The sequence below is a fragment of the Oncorhynchus nerka genome, linkage group LG20 (genome assembly GCF_034236695.1).
Source record: "Oncorhynchus nerka isolate Pitt River linkage group LG20, Oner_Uvic_2.0, whole genome shotgun sequence".
In the NCBI taxonomy this organism is placed as follows: Eukaryota; Metazoa; Chordata; class Actinopteri; order Salmoniformes; family Salmonidae; genus Oncorhynchus; species Oncorhynchus nerka.
Window position 1 is genome coordinate 6,738,637 of NC_088415.1, and position 17,732 is coordinate 6,756,368.

Sequence of the window (17,732 nt, forward strand, 5' to 3'; positions counted from 1 at the left end):
TTCCACCTCATTTTGTGGGCAGTGTGCACATGGCCTGTCTTATCTTGAGAGCCAGGTCTGCCTACAGAGGCCTCTCTCAATAGCAAGACTATGCTCGCTGACTGGCTCACTGGGTCACTTTGTGGAAAGTCACAAGTTTTCCTTAATTTTCGGTCAGTCACAGTGGCCAGGTATTTTGCCACTTGTGTACTTTCTCTCTATTTAGGGCCAAATAGCATTCCAGTTTGCTCGTTTTTTTGTTTTTGTTAAATTGTTTCCAATGTGTCAAGTAATTTATTTTTTATTTTTTATGCTTTAATTGTGTTGCTGTCCTGGGGCTCCGGAGGTGTGTTTGTGAACAGAGTCCCCAGGGCCAGCATGCTCAGGGGACTCTTCTCCAGGTTCCTCTCTGCGTGTGATGGAAGGTTTGGGAATCGCTTCCGTACGTGATGACGTAAATACAACGCGTCACGGACATGTGTCTAGCTAGTTTTCGTAAACAAAAAAAAATAATGTTTGAAAGGATTTACGCCTTGAAGTGATTATATATGGATGATAAAGAATACTGTATCTATAATGTTAACTATAGCTACGCCATCCACCCCATTAGCTAACTAGTAACTATATGCTAGCTAGTTAGCTAGCATGCTAGCTAGCTCGTTTTTAACCATCATCTTCGCCTTCTCCCAAAAAAAAGTTTGATACTAAATTGACATTTATTTTACCGTGATTTAATCCGTGATTAAATGTGAAAAGAAGGACCGCGACGGACTAAACACGTATGAAGGAATATAGCTAGTTAGCTGACGCCAGTAGGTATGCTATAGCCAGTTGTACGAGCTAAGCACACCGAAATCATTCGGCTAGTATTTGCGCCGCGATACTTTGACTTGTTAACCAGCCAGCTATAGTGGTGTCAAGTTGAAGGACTCCATTGTCCGGTGCATTTTGAGTAGTCTGTTCCCCAGAAAATCGCATCGAGCCGTCATCATCATCATCATCATCATCTCTCGAATGGAACGGTGACAAAGATGCTGAAGATTCTCCTTGTCCTTTGTACGCTCGGTCAGAGATGATTTAAATGTTTTTGCTCTGTGCCTGATGATTATATGGTGTAATTTGTTCATTCTGGAACTAGCTTTAGTATTTCAATGTGCTCTTTTGATGTAATGAGCAAGTGTCATAACCATTACTGTAAAGCTATTGCTTTGTACTGTAGCAATGACTCTTCTGCAGTATTTTCACGGTTATAGTTCTAATGTTTTCCTCTCTTCGTTATGCTGTTCCCATACAGGCTGTGCTCTTGCTACTTGGGATGGAGTCGATGCAGACGGTGAATTGCTCAAAATGATACCCTCTGCAGATGGCGTGTCGTTCATCCGGCTCGTCAACGGGGACAGTGAGTGTTCGGGGCGTGTGGAGGTGCTCCAGAGAAACCAGTGGGGGACGGTGTGTGACCACGGCTGGGACCTGAGGGAGGCTGACGTGGTGTGTCTGGAGCTGGGCTGTGGGCTGGCCGAGAACGCGCTCCGTGGAGCTGCGTTTGGCAGGGGCTCCAGAGAGATCTGGCTGAGGCACGTCCAGTGCTCTGGCCACGAGGCGAGCCTGACGCGATGTCCCAGGGTCCTCCACAGTTACCTCACCTGCACCCATAATAATGACGCTGGGGTGAAATGCTCAGGTGAGACTGAGGCCCAGGAGGATAGCCTGGTACCAGATCTGTTTAAACAGATCCCCAGGCTACAGGAGACAAGGACACCTATAATAGTGAGGATTGGTTATGGGACAGAAAACATTTCCATGTTGGGATACATATGAACAAACAACGATTAACAATTGATAATATACGTGTGGTGTGATTGTGTTTTTTTGTTTGTTGTTGAGACAATGTATGTGGCTAGGAACCTAACCTATATCCTAATGGATATATAACATACCTTTTGTCCCTGACAGGTACACTGTTGATGCCCACCCTGTCCCTGCTCTCCCCTCACACTGTCTTCTCTGCCGGGGAGGCGGTTCGCTTCAGCTGTACTGTGCTACTGGGCCACCACCTGAATGACTTCCACCTGTATAAGAGGGGCATAGCCACCCCGTTGGTGACTCAGAGGGTGGACTCTGCCCAGACCAGGGTGGAGCTGACTCTGTCAGACCTGGAGGCTACCCACCAGGGCAGCTACAGCTGTCTGTACAGGATCAAGGGCAGCTCTCCCTCCTCCCTGCTTAGCTCTCCACCCAGCAACTCTATCAACATCACTGTGGGTGAGTTATCTGGGGCCTGTTCAGTTAGATATATAATGGAAGAAAACAAAGCGATTTGCTACAGAATGCGCTAAAGTTCAGTGTTCATATGTGCAGGATAGATAGTAGTACTGCCTCATTTCACTCCATTTTCAAAACATGTTCTCCTTACTAAACACTTAACCAAAACGACAAAAGGTATTGTCTGAAGTCCTGACATCTTTTCCAGAAACAAAAAAATGACTCGACTGTGACTTGTTTTGTCATTTGGATCTATTCTGTAACTCAATGACGGGGTCAAATTGATCCCCGGCCCCTTGTTTCTCTCGCATCTCGCCAGTGGAGCTGCACACCCCTCGGCACTGGCACAACACGTCCATCGAGGCTCCCACAGGCTCTGTCATCAAAGGCCACAGCTTCAACATCACCTGCTCCACCGAGCAGCAGTACCCTGGAGGTAACTTGATTCATTTATTCGATTCATTTTACAATTTGCCTAGTCCTGGAGTAATTTCAATTGAGATTCTCCAGTCGGCAAGCTTTTTTAGTCTTTGGGCTAAGCTGTGCACGGGAAAACCGGTCCGTAGAGCCAAGAACAAGCAGTACATAGTTTTTTGTATATGTAGCTATTTAGTCATATTATCTTATTTCCTTACTAAGGTTCTTTCCAGCTGCGTCTGATCCGTTCCAACGGCACGGTGCGACAGTCGCTGCCCGCCCTCTCTCCCTTCGTCACCTTCACCTTTTCAAACGCACAGCGCTCCAACGAGGGCTACTATTACTGCCTCTACAAGGTCCAGCTGGGCGGGAGAACCTTCATGTCCCGGGAGAGCCAACCGCTCCCTATCTCCATCAGAGGTGAGGGCATACTAGTCAGCATCTAGGGCAGTAGCCTGGTCCATCGGAGGTGAGGCCGTGCTAGTCAACATCTAGGGCAGTAGCCTGGTCCATCGGAGGTGAGGCCGTGCTAGTCAACATCTAGGGCAGTAGCCTGGTCCATCAGAGGTGAGGCCATGCTAGTCAGCATCTAGGGCATTAGCCTGGTCCATCGGAGGTGAGGGCATGCTAGTCAACATCTAGGGCATTAGCCTGGTCCATCAGAGGTGAGGCCATGCTAGTCAGCATCTAGGGCAGTAGCCTGGTCCATTGGAGGTGATGCCGTGCTAGTCAGCATCTAGGGCAGTAGCCTGGTCCATCGGAGGTGAGGCCATGCTAGTCAGCATCTAGGGCATTAGCCTGGTCCATCGGAGGTGAGGCCGTGCTAGTCAACATCTAGGGCAGTAGGCTGGTCCATTGGAGGTGAGGCTGTGCTAGTCAACATCTAGGGCAGTAGCCTGGTCCATTGGAGGTGAGGCCATGCTAGTCAACATCTAGGGCATTAGCCTGGTCCATCGGAGGTGAGGGCATGCTAGTCAACATCTAGGGCATTAGCCTGGTCCATCAGAGGTGAGGCCATGCTAGTCAGCATCTAGGGCATTAGCCTGGTCCATCGGAGGTGAGGCCGTGCTAGTCAACATCTAGGGCAGTAGGCTGGTCCATTGGAGGTGAGGCTGTGCTAGTCAACATCTAGGGCAGTAGCCTGGTCCATTGGAGGTGAGGCCATGCTAGTCAACATCTAGGGCAGTAGCCTGGTCCATCAGAGGTGAGGCCATGCTAGTCAACATCTAGGGCAGTAGCCTGGTCCCAGATGTGTTTGTGCTGTATGGCCTACTCCTATGGTTGTTGAGTTGCCAAGACAACACACACATATTTGAGGCCAGTCTACTAGGGCACCACCTCAGGCCTTGTGGATTGGTGTCATGAGGCCAGGCTACTAGGGCACCACCTCAGGCCTTGTGGATTGGTGTCATGAGGCCAGGCTACTAGGGCTCCACCTCAGGCCTTGTGGATTGGTGTCATGAGGCCAGATTAGAGCACCACCTCAGGCCTTGTGGATTGGTGTCATGAGGCCAGGCTACTAGGGCACCACCTCAGGCCTTGTGGATTGGTGTCATGAGGCCAGTCTACTAGGGCACCACCTCAGGCCTTGTGGATTGGTGTCATGAGGCCAGGCTACTAGAGCACCACCTCAGGCCTTGTGGATTGGTGTCATGAGGCCAGATTAGAGCACCACCTCAGGCCTTGTGGATTGGTGTCATGAGGCCAGTCTACTAGGGCACCACCTCAGGCCTTGTGGATTGGTGTCATGAGGCCAGGCTACTAGAGCACCACCTCAGGCCTTGTGGATTGGTGTCATGAGGCCAGATTAGAGCACCACCTCAGGCCTTGTGGATTGGTGTCATGAGGCCAGTCTACTAGGGCTCCACCTCAGGCCTTGTGGATTGGTGTCATGAGGCCAGATTAGAGCACCACCTCAGGCCTTGTGGATTGGTGTCATGAGGCCAGTCTACTAGGCACCACCTCAGGCCTTGTGGATTGGTGTCATGAGGCCAGTCTACTAGGCTCCACCTCAGGCCTTGTGGATTGGTGTCATGAGGCCAGATTAGAGCACCACCTCAGGCCTTGTGGATTGGTGTCATGAGGCCAGTCTACTAGGGCACCACCTCAGGCCTTGTGGATTGGTGTCATGAGGCCAGTCTACTAGGGCACCACCTCAGGCCTTGTGGATTGGTGTCATGAGGCCAGTCTACTAGGGCTCCACCTCAGGCCTTGTGGATTGGTGTCATGAGGCCAGATTAGAGCACCACCTCAGGCCTTGTGGATTGGTGTCATGAGGCCAGTCTACTAGGGCACCACCTCAGGCCTTGTGGATTGGTGTCATGAGGCCAGTCTACTAGGGCACCACCTCAGGCCTTGTGGATTGGTGTCATGAGGCCAGTCTACTAGGGCACTACCTCAGGCCTTGTGGATTGGTGTCATGAGGCCAGGCTACTAGAGCACCACCTCAGGCCTTGTGAATTGGTGTCATGAGGCCAGATTAGAGCACCACCTCAGGCCTTGTGGATTGGTGTCATGAGGCCAGTCTACTAGGGCTCCACCTCAGGCCTTGTGGATTGGTGTCATGAGGCCAGATTAGAGCACCACCTCAGGCCTTGTGGATTGGTGTCATGAGGCCAGTCTACTAGGGCACCACCTCAGGCCTTGTGGATTGGTGTCATGAGGCCAGATTAGATCACCACCTCAGGCCTTGTGGATTGGTGTCATGAGGCCAGTCTACTAGGGCACCACCTCAGGCCTTGTGGATTGGTGTCATGAGGCCAGTCTACTAGGGCACCACCTCAGGCCTTGTGGATTGGTGTCATGAGGCCAGTCTACTAGGGCACCACCTCAGGCCTTGTGGATTGGTGTCATGAGGCCAGTCTACTAGGGCACCACCTCAGGCCTTGTGGATTGGTGTCATGAGGCCAGGCTACTAGAGCACCACCTCAGGCCTTGTGGATTGGTGTCATGAGGCCAGATTAGAGCACCACCTAGGCCTTGTGGATTGGTGTCATGAGGCCAGTCTACTACACCACCTCAGGCCTTGTGGATTGGTGTCATGAGGCCAGGCTACTAGAGCACCACCTCAGGCCTTGTGGATTGGTGTCATGAGGCCAGATTAGAGCACCACCTCAGGCCTTGTGGATTGGTGTCATGAGGCCAGTCTACTAGGGCTCCACCTCAGGCCTTGTGGATTGGTGTCATGAGGCCAGATTAGAGCACCACCTCAGGCCTTGTGGATTGGTGTCATGAGGCCAGTCTACTAGGGCACCACCTCAGGCCTTGTGGATTGGTGTCATGAGGCCAGTCTACTAGGGCTCCACCTCAGGCCTTGTGGATTGGTGTCATGAGGCCAGATTAGAGCACCACCTCAGGCCTTGTGGATTGGTGTCATGAGGCCAGTCTACTAGGGCACCACCTCAGGCCTTGTGGATTGGTGTCATGAGGCCAGTCTACTAGGCACCACCTCAGGCCTTGTGGATTGGTGTCATGAGGCCAGTCTACTAGGCTCCACCTCAGGCCTTGTGGATTGGTGTCATGAGGCCAGATTAGAGCACCACCTCAGGCCTTGTGGATTGGTGTCATGAGGCCAGTCTACTAGGGCACCACCTCAGGCCTTGTGGATTGGTGTCATGAGGCCAGTCTACTAGGGCACCACCTCAGGCCTTGTGGATTGGTGTCATGAGGCCAGTCTACTAGGGCACTACCTCAGGCCTTGTGGATTGGTGTCATGAGGCCAGGCTACTAGAGCACCACCTCAGGCCTTGTGAATTGGTGTCATGAGGCCAGATTAGAGCACCACCTCAGGCCTTGTGGATTGGTGTCATGAGGCCAGTCTACTAGGGCTCCACCTCAGGCCTTGTGGATTGGTGTCATGAGGCCAGATTAGAGCACCACCTCAGGCCTTGTGGATTGGTGTCATGAGGCCAGTCTACTAGGGCACCACCTCAGGCCTTGTGGATTGGTGTCATGAGGCCAGATTAGATCACCACCTCAGGCCTTGTGGATTGGTGTCATGAGGCCAGTCTACTAGGGCACCACCTCAGGCCTTGTGGATTGGTGTCATGAGGCCAGTCTACTAGGGCACCACCTCAGGCCTTGTGGATTGGTGTCATGAGGCCAGTCTACTAGGGCACCACCTCAGGCCTTGTGGATTGGTGTCATGAGGCCAGTCTACTAGGGCACCACCTCAGGCCTTGTGGATTGGTGTCATGAGGCCAGGCTACTAGAGCACCACCTCAGGCCTTGTGGATTGGTGTCATGAGGCCAGATTAGAGCACCACCTCAGGCCTTGTGGATTGGTGTCATGAGGCCAGGCTACTAGAGCACCACCTCAGGCCTTGTGGATTGGTGTCATGAGGCCAGATTAGAGCACCACCTCAGGCCTTGTGGATTGGTGTCATGAGGCCAGTCTACTAGGGCACCACCTCAGGCCTTGTGGATTGGTGTCATGAGGCCAGATTAGAGCACCACCTCAGGCCTTGTGGATTGGTGTCATGAGGCCAGTCTACTAGGGCACCACCTCAGGCCTTGTGGATTGGTGTCATGAGGCCAGTCTACTAGGGCACCACCTCAGGCCTTGTGGATTGGTGTCATGAGGCCAGTCTACTAGGGCACTACCTCAGGCCTTGTGGATTGGTGTCATGAGGCCAGGCTACTAGAGCACCACCTCAGGCCTTGTGGATTGGTGTCATGAGGCCAGATTAGAGCACCACCTCAGGCCTTGTGGATTGGTGTCATGAGGCCAGTCTACTAGGGCTCCACCTCAGGCCTTGTGGATTGGTGTCATGAGGCCAGATTAGAGCACCACCTCAGGCCTTGTGGATTGGTGTCATGAGGCCAGTCTACTAGGGCACCACCTCAGGCCTTGTGGATTGGTGTTATGAGGCCAGTCTACTAGGGCTCCACCTCAGGCCTTGTGTATTGGTGTCATGAGGCCAGATTAGATCACCACCTCAGGCCTTGTGGATTGGTGTCATGAGGCCAGGCTACTAGGGCACCACCTCAGGCCTTGTGGATTGGTGTCATGAGGCCAGGCTACTAGGGCACCACCTCAGGCCTTGTGGATTGGTGTCATGAGGCCAGGCTACTAGGGCACCACCTCAGGCCTTGTGGATTGGTGTCATGAGGCCAGATTAGAGCACCACCTCAGGCCTTGTGGATTGGTGTCATGAGGCCAGTCTACTAGGGCACCACCTCAGGCCTTGTGGATTGGTGTCATGAGCCCAGTCTACTAGGGCACCACCTCAGGCCTTGTGGATTGGTGTCATGAGGCCAGATTAGAGCACCACCTCAGGCCTTGTGGATTGGTGTCATGAGGCCAGTCTACTAGGGCACCACCTCAGGCCTTGTGGATTGGTGTCATGAGCCCAGTCTACTAGGGCACCACCTCAGGCCTTGTGGATTGGTGTCATGAGGCCAGATTAGAGCACCACCTCAGGCCTTGTGGATTGGTGTCATGAGGCCAGTCTACTAGGGCTCCACCTCAGGCCTTGTGGATTGGTGTCATGAGGCCAGATTAGAGCACCACCTCAGGCCTTGTGGATTGGTGTCATGAGGCCAGTCTACTAGGGCACCACCTCAGGCCTTGTGGATTGGTGTTATGAGGCCAGTCTACTAGGGCTCCACCTCAGGCCTTGTGTATTGGTGTCATGAGGCCAGATTAGATCACCACCTCAGGCCTTGTGGATTGGTGTCATGAGGCCAGTCTACTAGGGCACCACCTCAGGCCTTGTGGATTGGTGTCATGAGGCCAGTCTACTAGGGCTCCACCTCAGGCCTTGTGGATTGGTGTCATGAGGCCAAATTAGAGCACCACCTCAGGCCTTGTGGATTGGTGTCATGAGGCCAGGCTACTAGGGCACCACCTCAGGCCTTGTGGATTGGTGTCATGAGGCCAGGCTACTAGGGCACCACCTCAGGCCTTGTGGATTGGTGTCATGAGGCCAGGCTACTAGGCACCACCTCAGGCCTTGTGGATTGGTGTCATGAGGCCAGATTAGAGCACCACCTCAGGCCTTGTGGATTGGTGTCATGAGGCCAGTCTACTAGGGCACCACCTCAGGCCTTGTGGATTGGTGTCATGAGCCCAGTCTACTAGGGCACCACCTCAGGCCTTGTGGATTGGTGTCATGAGGCCAGATTAGAGCACCACCTCAGGCCTTGTGGATTGGTGTCATGAGGCCAGTCTACTAGGGCACCACCTCAGGCCTTGTGGATTGGTGTCATGAGCCCAGTCTACTAGGGCACCACCTCAGGCCTTGTGGATTGGTGTCATGAGGCCAGATTAGAGCACCACCTCAGGCCTTGTGGATTGGTGTCATGAGGCCAGTCTACTAGGGCACCACCTCAGGCCTTGTGGATTGGTGTCATGAGGCCAGGCTACTAGGGCACCACCTCAGGCCTTGTGGATTGGTGTCATGAGGCCAGTCTACTGGGGCACCACCTCAGGCCTTGTGGATTGGTGTCATGAGCCCAGTCTACTAGGGCACCACCTCAGGCCTTGTGGATTGGTGTCATGAGGCCAGATTAGAGCACCACCTCAGGCCTTGTGGATTGGTGTCATGAGGCCAGTCTACTAGGGCACCACCTCAGGCCTTGTGGATTGGTGTCATGAGGCCAGGCTACTAGGGCACCACCTCAGGCCTTGTGGATTGGTGTCATGAGGCCAGGCTACTAGGGCACCACCTCAGGCCTTGTGGATTGGTGTCATGAGGCCAGGCTACTAGGGCACCACCTCAGGCCTTGTGGATTGGTGTCATGAGGCCAGATTAGAGCACCACCTCAGGCCTTGTGGATTGGTGTCATGAGGCCAGTCTACTAGGGCACCACCTCAGGCCTTGTGGATTGGTGTCATGAGGCCAGATTAGAGCACCACCTCAGGCCTTGTGGATTGGTGTCATGAGGCCAGTCTACTAGGGCACCACCTCAGGCCTTGTGGATTGGTGTCATGAGGCCAGGCTACTAGGGCACCACCTCAGGCCTTGTGGATTGGTGTCATGAGGCCAGGCTACTAGGGCACCACCTCAGGCCTTGTGGATTGGTGTCATGAGGCCAGGCTACTAGGGCACCACCTCAGGCCTTGTGGATTGGTGTCATGAGGCCAGTCTACTAGGGCACCATCTCAGGCCTTGTGGATTGGTGTCATGAGCCCAGGCTACTAGGGCACCACCTCAGGCCTTGTGGATTGGTGTCATGAGGCCAGATTAGAGCACCATCTCAGGCCTTGTGGATTGGTGTCATGAGGCCAGTCTACTAGGGCACCACCTCAGGCCTTGTGGATTGGTGTCATGAGGCCAGGCTACTAGGGCACCACCTCAGGCCTTGTGGATTGGTGTCATGAGGCCAGGCTACTAGGGCACCACCTCAGGCCTTGTGGATTGGTGTCATGAGGCCAGGCTACTAGGGCACCACCTCAGGCCTTGTGGATTGGTGTCATGAGGCCAGTCTACTAGGGCACCACCTCAGGCCTTGTGGATTGGTGTCATGAGCCCAGGCTACTAGGGCACCACCTCAGGCCTTGTGGATTGGTGTCATGAGGCCAGGCTACTAGGGCACCACCTCAGGCCTTGTGGATTGGTGTCATGAGGCCAGTCTACTAGGGCACCACCTCAGGCCTTGTGGATTGGTGTCATGAGGCCAGGCTACTAGGGCACCACCTCAGGCCTTGTGGATTGGTGTCATGAGGCCAGTCTACTAGGGCTCCACCTCAGGCCTTGTGGATTGGTGTCATGAGGCCAGATTAGAGCACCACCTCAGGCCTTGTGGATTGGTGTCATGAGGCCAGTCTACTAGGGCACCACCTCAGGCCTTGTGGATTGGTGTCATGAGGCCAGATTAGATCACCACCTCAGGCCTTGTGGATTGGTGTCATGAGGCCAGTCTACTAGGGCACCACCTCAGGCCTTGTGGATTGGTGTCATGAGGCCAGTCTACTAGGGCACCACCTCAGGCCTTGTGGATTGGTGTCATGAGGCCAGTCTACTAGGGCACCACCTCAGGCCTTGTGGATTGGTGTCATGAGGCCAGTCTACTAGGGCACCACCTCAGGCCTTGTGGATTGGTGTCATGAGGCCAGGCTACTAGAGCACCACCTCAGGCCTTGTGGATTGGTGTCATGAGGCCAGATTAGAGCACCACCTCAGGCCTTGTGGATTGGTGTCATGAGGCCAGGCTACTAGAGCACCACCTCAGGCCTTGTGGATTGGTGTCATGAGGCCAGATTAGAGCACCACCTCAGGCCTTGTGGATTGGTGTCATGAGGCCAGTCTACTAGGGCACCACCTCAGGCCTTGTGGATTGGTGTCATGAGGCCAGATTAGAGCACCACCTCAGGCCTTGTGGATTGGTGTCATGAGGCCAGTCTACTAGGGCACCACCTCAGGCCTTGTGGATTGGTGTCATGAGGCCAGTCTACTAGGGCACCACCTCAGGCCTTGTGGATTGGTGTCATGAGGCCAGTCTACTAGGCACTACCTCAGGCCTTGTGGATTGGTGTCATGAGGCCAGGCTACTAGAGCACCACCTCAGGCCTTGTGGATTGGTGTCATGAGGCCAGATTAGAGCACCACCTCAGGCCTTGTGGATTGGTGTCATGAGGCCAGTCTACTAGGGCTCCACCTCAGGCCTTGTGGATTGGTGTCATGAGGCCAGATTAGAGCACCACCTCAGGCCTTGTGGATTGGTGTCATGAGGCCAGTCTACTAGGGCACCACCTCAGGCCTTGTGGATTGGTGTTATGAGGCCAGTCTACTAGGGCTCCACCTCAGGCCTTGTGTATTGGTGTCATGAGGCCAGATTAGATCACCACCTCAGGCCTTGTGGATTGGTGTCATGAGGCCAGGCTACTAGGGCACCACCTCAGGCCTTGTGGATTGGTGTCATGAGGCCAGGCTACTAGGGCACCACCTCAGGCCTTGTGGATTGGTGTCATGAGGCCAGGCTACTAGGGCACCACCTCAGGCCTTGTGGATTGGTGTCATGAGGCCAGATTAGAGCACCACCTCAGGCCTTGTGGATTGGTGTCATGAGGCCAGTCTACTAGGGCACCACCTCAGGCCTTGTGGATTGGTGTCATGAGCCCAGTCTACTAGGGCACCACCTCAGGCCTTGTGGATTGGTGTCATGAGGCCAGATTAGAGCACCACCTCAGGCCTTGTGGATTGGTGTCATGAGGCCAGTCTACTAGGGCACCACCTCAGGCCTTGTGGATTGGTGTCATGAGCCCAGTCTACTAGGGCACCACCTCAGGCCTTGTGGATTGGTGTCATGAGGCCAGATTAGAGCACCACCTCAGGCCTTGTGGATTGGTGTCATGAGGCCAGTCTACTAGGGCTCCACCTCAGGCCTTGTGGATTGGTGTCATGAGGCCAGATTAGAGCACCACCTCAGGCCTTGTGGATTGGTGTCATGAGGCCAGTCTACTAGGGCACCACCTCAGGCCTTGTGGATTGGTGTTATGAGGCCAGTCTACTAGGGCTCCACCTCAGGCCTTGTGTATTGGTGTCATGAGGCCAGATTAGATCACCACCTCAGGCCTTGTGGATTGGTGTCATGAGGCCAGTCTACTAGGGCACCACCTCAGGCCTTGTGGATTGGTGTCATGAGGCCAGTCTACTAGGGCTCCACCTCAGGCCTTGTGGATTGGTGTCATGAGGCCAAATTAGAGCACCACCTCAGGCCTTGTGGATTGGTGTCATGAGGCCAGGCTACTAGGGCACCACCTCAGGCCTTGTGGATTGGTGTCATGAGGCCAGGCTACTAGGGCACCACCTCAGGCCTTGTGGATTGGTGTCATGAGGCCAGGCTACTAGGGCACCACCTCAGGCCTTGTGGATTGGTGTCATGAGGCCAGATTAGAGCACCACCTCAGGCCTTGTGGATTGGTGTCATGAGGCCAGTCTACTAGGGCACCACCTCAGGCCTTGTGGATTGGTGTCATGAGCCCAGTCTACTAGGGCACCACCTCAGGCCTTGTGGATTGGTGTCATGAGGCCAGATTAGAGCACCACCTCAGGCCTTGTGGATTGGTGTCATGAGGCCAGTCTACTAGGGCACCACCTCAGGCCTTGTGGATTGGTGTCATGAGCCCAGTCTACTAGGGCACCACCTCAGGCCTTGTGGATTGGTGTCATGAGGCCAGATTAGAGCACCACCTCAGGCCTTGTGGATTGGTGTCATGAGGCCAGTCTACTAGGGCACCACCTCAGGCCTTGTGGATTGGTGTCATGAGGCCAGGCTACTAGGGCACCACCTCAGGCCTTGTGGATTGGTGTCATGAGGCCAGTCTACTGGGGCACCACCTCAGGCCTTGTGGATTGGTGTCATGAGCCCAGTCTACTAGGGCACCACCTCAGGCCTTGTGGATTGGTGTCATGAGGCCAGATTAGAGCACCACCTCAGGCCTTGTGGATTGGTGTCATGAGGCCAGTCTACTAGGGCACCACCTCAGGCCTTGTGGATTGGTGTCATGAGGCCAGGCTACTAGGCACCACCTCAGGCCTTGTGGATTGGTGTCATGAGGCCAGGCTACTAGGGCACCACCTCAGGCCTTGTGGATTGGTGTCATGAGGCCAGGCTACTAGGGCACCACCTCAGGCCTTGTGGATTGGTGTCATGAGGCCAGATTAGAGCACCACCTCAGGCCTTGTGGATTGGTGTCATGAGGCCAGTCTACTAGGGCACCACCTCAGGCCTTGTGGATTGGTGTCATGAGGCCAGATTAGAGCACCACCTCAGGCCTTGTGGATTGGTGTCATGAGGCCAGTCTACTAGGGGCACCACCTCAGGCCTTGTGGATTGGTGTCATGAGGCCAGGCTACTAGGGCACCACCTCAGGCCTTGTGGATTGGTGTCATGAGGCCAGGCTACTAGGGCACCACCTCAGGCCTTGTGGATTGGTGTCATGAGGCCAGGCTACTAGGGCACCACCTCAGGCCTTGTGGATTGGTGTCATGAGGCCAGTCTACTAGGGCACCATCTCAGGCCTTGTGGATTGGTGTCATGAGCCCAGGCTACTAGGGCACCACCTCAGGCCTTGTGGATTGGTGTCATGAGGCCAGATTAGAGCACCATCTCAGGCCTTGTGGATTGGTGTCATGAGGCCAGTCTACTAGGGCACCACCTCAGGCCTTGTGGATTGGTGTCATGAGGCCAGGCTACTAGGGCACCACCTCAGGCCTTGTGGATTGGTGTCATGAGGCCAGGCTACTAGGGCACCACCTCAGGCCTTGTGGATTGGTGTCATGAGGCCAGGCTACTAGGGCACCACCTCAGGCCTTGTGGATTGGTGTCATGAGGCCAGTCTACTAGGGCACCACCTCAGGCCTTGTGGATTGGTGTCATGAGCCCAGGCTACTAGGGCACCACCTCAGGCCTTGTGGATTGGTGTCATGAGGCCAGGCTACTAGGGCACCACCTCAGGCCTTGTGGATTGGTGTCATGAGGCCAGTCTACTAGGCACCACCTCAGGCCTTGTGGATTGGTGTCATGAGGCCAGGCTACTAGGGCACCACCTCAGGCCTTGTGGATTGGTGTCATGAGGCCAGGCTACTAGGGCACCACCTCAGGCCTTGTGGATTGGTGTCATGAGGCCAGTCTACTAGGGCACCACCTCAGGCCTTGTGGATTGGTGTCATGAGCCCAGGCTACTAGGGCACCACCTCAGGCCTTGTGGATTGGTGTCATGAGGCCAGGCTACTAGGGCACCACCTCAGGCCTTGTGGATTGGTGTCATGAGGCCAGGCTACTAGGGCACCACCTCAGGCCTTGTGGATTGGTGTCATGAGGCCAGGCTACTAGGGCACCACCTCAGGCCTTGTGGATTGGTGTCATGAGGCCAGGCTACTAGGGCACCACCTCAGGCCTTGTGGATTGGTGTCATGAAGGTTATTTATCGATTCTAATGCAGAGAAAGAAACACAGATGATTTTATATGTAGATGAGTTGGTGTTTAGTTGTAATGAATTATAATGATAAACTCTAATGTAAACTGTTTATACTTTCATATACTGACTGTCTGTCCATCTGGGTTGTGGCCATACATATATTCATGTTTGGTTGCGTCCATCTGTGTTGCGTTCATCCACCTCTGGCCTGCTCGCCTCCCTACCACTGAGGAAGTACAGTTCCCGCTCAGCCCAGTCAAAACTGTTCGCTGCTCTGGCCCCCCAATGGTGGAACAAACTCCCTCACGACGCCAGGACAGCGGAGTCAATCACCACCTTCCGGAGACACCTGAAACCCCACCTCTTTAAGGAATACCTAGGATAGGATAAAGTAATCCTTCTCACCCCCCTCTTAAAAGATTTAGATGCACTATTGTAAAGTGGCTGCTCCACTGGATGTCAAACGGTGAATGCACCAATTTGTAAGTCGCTCTGGATAAGAGCGTCTGCTAAATGACTTAAATGTAAATGTAATGTAATGTGCGTCCACCCTCACCTGACCTGGAAGATATAAAGTATCACTTCTCATATTGTCTGTCCATCTGTGTTGCGTCCACCCTCACCAGACCCAGACCCGGTGTTGAGCCCTATGGTGATCAGCTGGCTGGCGTCTGCTCTGACCTTCCTCGTGGCTCTCCTCATCATCATCATCATCGTTGCCAGAGTGCTCTGCAAGAGGGAGAAGAAACCCTCGGAGCTAGAGAGAGAGACCAGAACCTGTGAGTCCTTGTCATGTATAATTCCACTTCCCACTCTTAGCTTTAGCCTAGAATCCAAGTTTGGGGTCAGGTTCCATTTCCAGTCAATTCAGAAAGTAAAACCAATTCCACATTTTCCTCATTGAAAAAGTATTGAAGAGAATAGTAATTTCATCGTTCTTCCTGAATTGAAATGGAATTGACCCTAACCCTGCTGGAATCTAAACTGATATGCATAGAAACAATGGTGAAACAATGGTGAAACAAAGCATATCAGTTTTATATTCCTGGTTGTCTTCGCTTACCACTGTCAAGGTCATTTAGAAGAATCCTCCTGTATATAACCATGAACACACTGACACGTCCATTTACATGTCTGATTTGACCAACAGGTGTGGAGAACACTTACGTTGCCTTAGCAATAAAATTGTGAGTTGGGCAAGTTGCTATGTTTTTGAGAGAACCATTAAAGATGGAACCATGGAGAGACATTCCTGAGCTGACAAACCTTCCTGAAGGATGGCTCTGGAGCACAGGTGAAGAAGACACAAGACCAAGTTATCCGAAAACACTACGAAGGAGACATCGGCACGAAAATGCCTCAATCTCTCAGCAGCTACTAGTAGTACCTGGTAGAATCCTGCATTAGAACACGACAGCAGCACTTGTAGGTAGAGTAATTGTTAGGTCTTCATCTATATACCAGGTACACTGTAATAAACACTACAACTGACTATGAAAAGGGCGTTGACTATAATAATGACCCTTTCTGGACACATTGGCCTTTCTGGACCAGTTCTCAGGTCAGCTACAACTGACTATGAAAAGGGCGTTGACTATAATGACCCTTTCTGGACACATTGGCCTTTCTGGACCAGTTCTCAGGTCAGCTACAACTGACTATGAAAAGGGCGTTGACTATAATAATGACCCTTTCTGGACACATTGGCCTTTCTGGACCAGTTCTCAGGTCAGCTACAACTGACTATGAAAAGGGTGTTGACTATAATGACCCTTTCTGGACACATTGGCCTTTCTGGACCAGTTCTCAGGTCAGCTACAACTGACAATGATGGACATGAAATAGAACACTGTGTTCCAATGATTTAAAATATCCAATGTAGCGGTTTTTATCTCTCAAATCATTTCTGTGTATCAATGAAGTACTTTTTACTGTGATTTGTTTTCAAATAAAAATTATCAAAAATAAACAACAAAAAATAGCTTATTTTGCAAAGAATTTCTCAAGCAATCATTTTTCTAGGACTGTCTGGGAGTGGGTCTGAGTGTAGAAAAACAGAACTAGTTATTAGTGTTAATTAATATACCGTCTAGTGATGCCACCAGGCAGGTCAAATCTCCATCCCACCGATTAAAAACAGGCTGAAATTTCAGGCCATCTTTTCAAACAGCTCTTCCACTAAAAGGGCATTATCATTTTTGCAGTATTATTCCAACCTCAATGTGGAAATATATATATATATATATATATATATATATAAAACACAGGAAAATCACATTTTAAATTTATGGTTGGGCCTTTAAATGTATGGTTGAATAAGACTGATGGTCAACAAGAGAACAGTGGACACTTGTTGGACTGAAGAAAGATTCACTTAGGTTTGTCAGCTCTGCTCCTGAATGGAGTAGTTTGATAGCCTGGTCTCAGGTCTGTTTGTGCTGACTTGCCACTGTGGGTGAGACAATAACAACAGAAGTGAGTAAGACGGCACAAACAGATCTGGGACCAGGCTAGAAGTTTGATATTAAGACTTTAAGTTTGACTGTGAAACATAATTTAGGTTTCTTGTTAATGTGTTTACACAATTCGTCTAATTAATTTCATTAAAAGACAGCACAGTAAATTAACAGGGGACAACATCAAGGATAATGAATTCTTGCTTTTACATTCTTGCTTTTACACTATGGTTAAGAGAAATGTCTAATGTTGCAGCTATAGGAGTTGGCAAGGTAGCACGAACAGATCTGGGATCATCTTACTGATAGTTGTGACGTTGCCTCGGATGCCCAGGCTTCGCTCCATTTGGAAAGATGGCTTTGAGACCCGTGGGGACGTCCATCTCAGAGAGAGACCCGTTGGGACGTCCATCTCTGAGAGAGACCCGTGGGGACGTCCATCTCAGAGAGAGACCCGTGGGGACGTCCATCTCAGAGAGAGACCCGTGGGGACGTCCATCTCAGAGAGAGACCCGTTGGGACGTCCATCTCTGAGAGAGACCCGTGGGGACGTCCATCTCTGAGAGAGACCCGTGGGGACGTCCATCTCTGAGAGAGACCCGTGGGGACGTCCATCTCTGAGAGAGACCCGTGGGGACGTCCATCTCTGAGAGAGACCCGTGGGGACGTCCATCTCAGAGAGAGACCCGTGGGGACGTCCATCTCTGAGAGAGACCCGTTGGGACGTCCATCTCTGAGAGAGACCCGTGGG

General features: G+C 52.5%; 1 protein-coding gene across 2 annotated transcripts; it reads left to right on the forward strand.

The window, feature by feature from the left end:
- Positions 1 to 371: 371 nt before the first annotated feature.
- si:ch211-150o23.3 (uncharacterized) lies at positions 372 to 16,504 on the forward strand. 2 transcript variants are annotated; one of them, XM_065005153.1, is made up of 7 exons: positions 372 to 1,044; positions 1,274 to 1,660; positions 1,933 to 2,241; positions 2,561 to 2,677; positions 2,881 to 3,078; positions 15,152 to 15,304; positions 15,676 to 16,504. In XM_065005153.1, exons 1-7 carry the CDS (start codon positions 1,011 to 1,013, stop codon positions 15,714 to 15,716), a joined length of 1,239 nt encoding a protein of 412 aa, XP_064861225.1. In that variant the 5' UTR covers positions 372 to 1,010; the 3' UTR covers positions 15,717 to 16,504. The 2 variants fall into 2 exon arrangements, with proteins under 2 accessions (XP_064861225.1, XP_064861226.1); XM_065005154.1 differs by having other exon boundaries at positions 372 to 1,035.
- Positions 16,505 to 17,732: the final 1,228 nt, after the last annotated feature.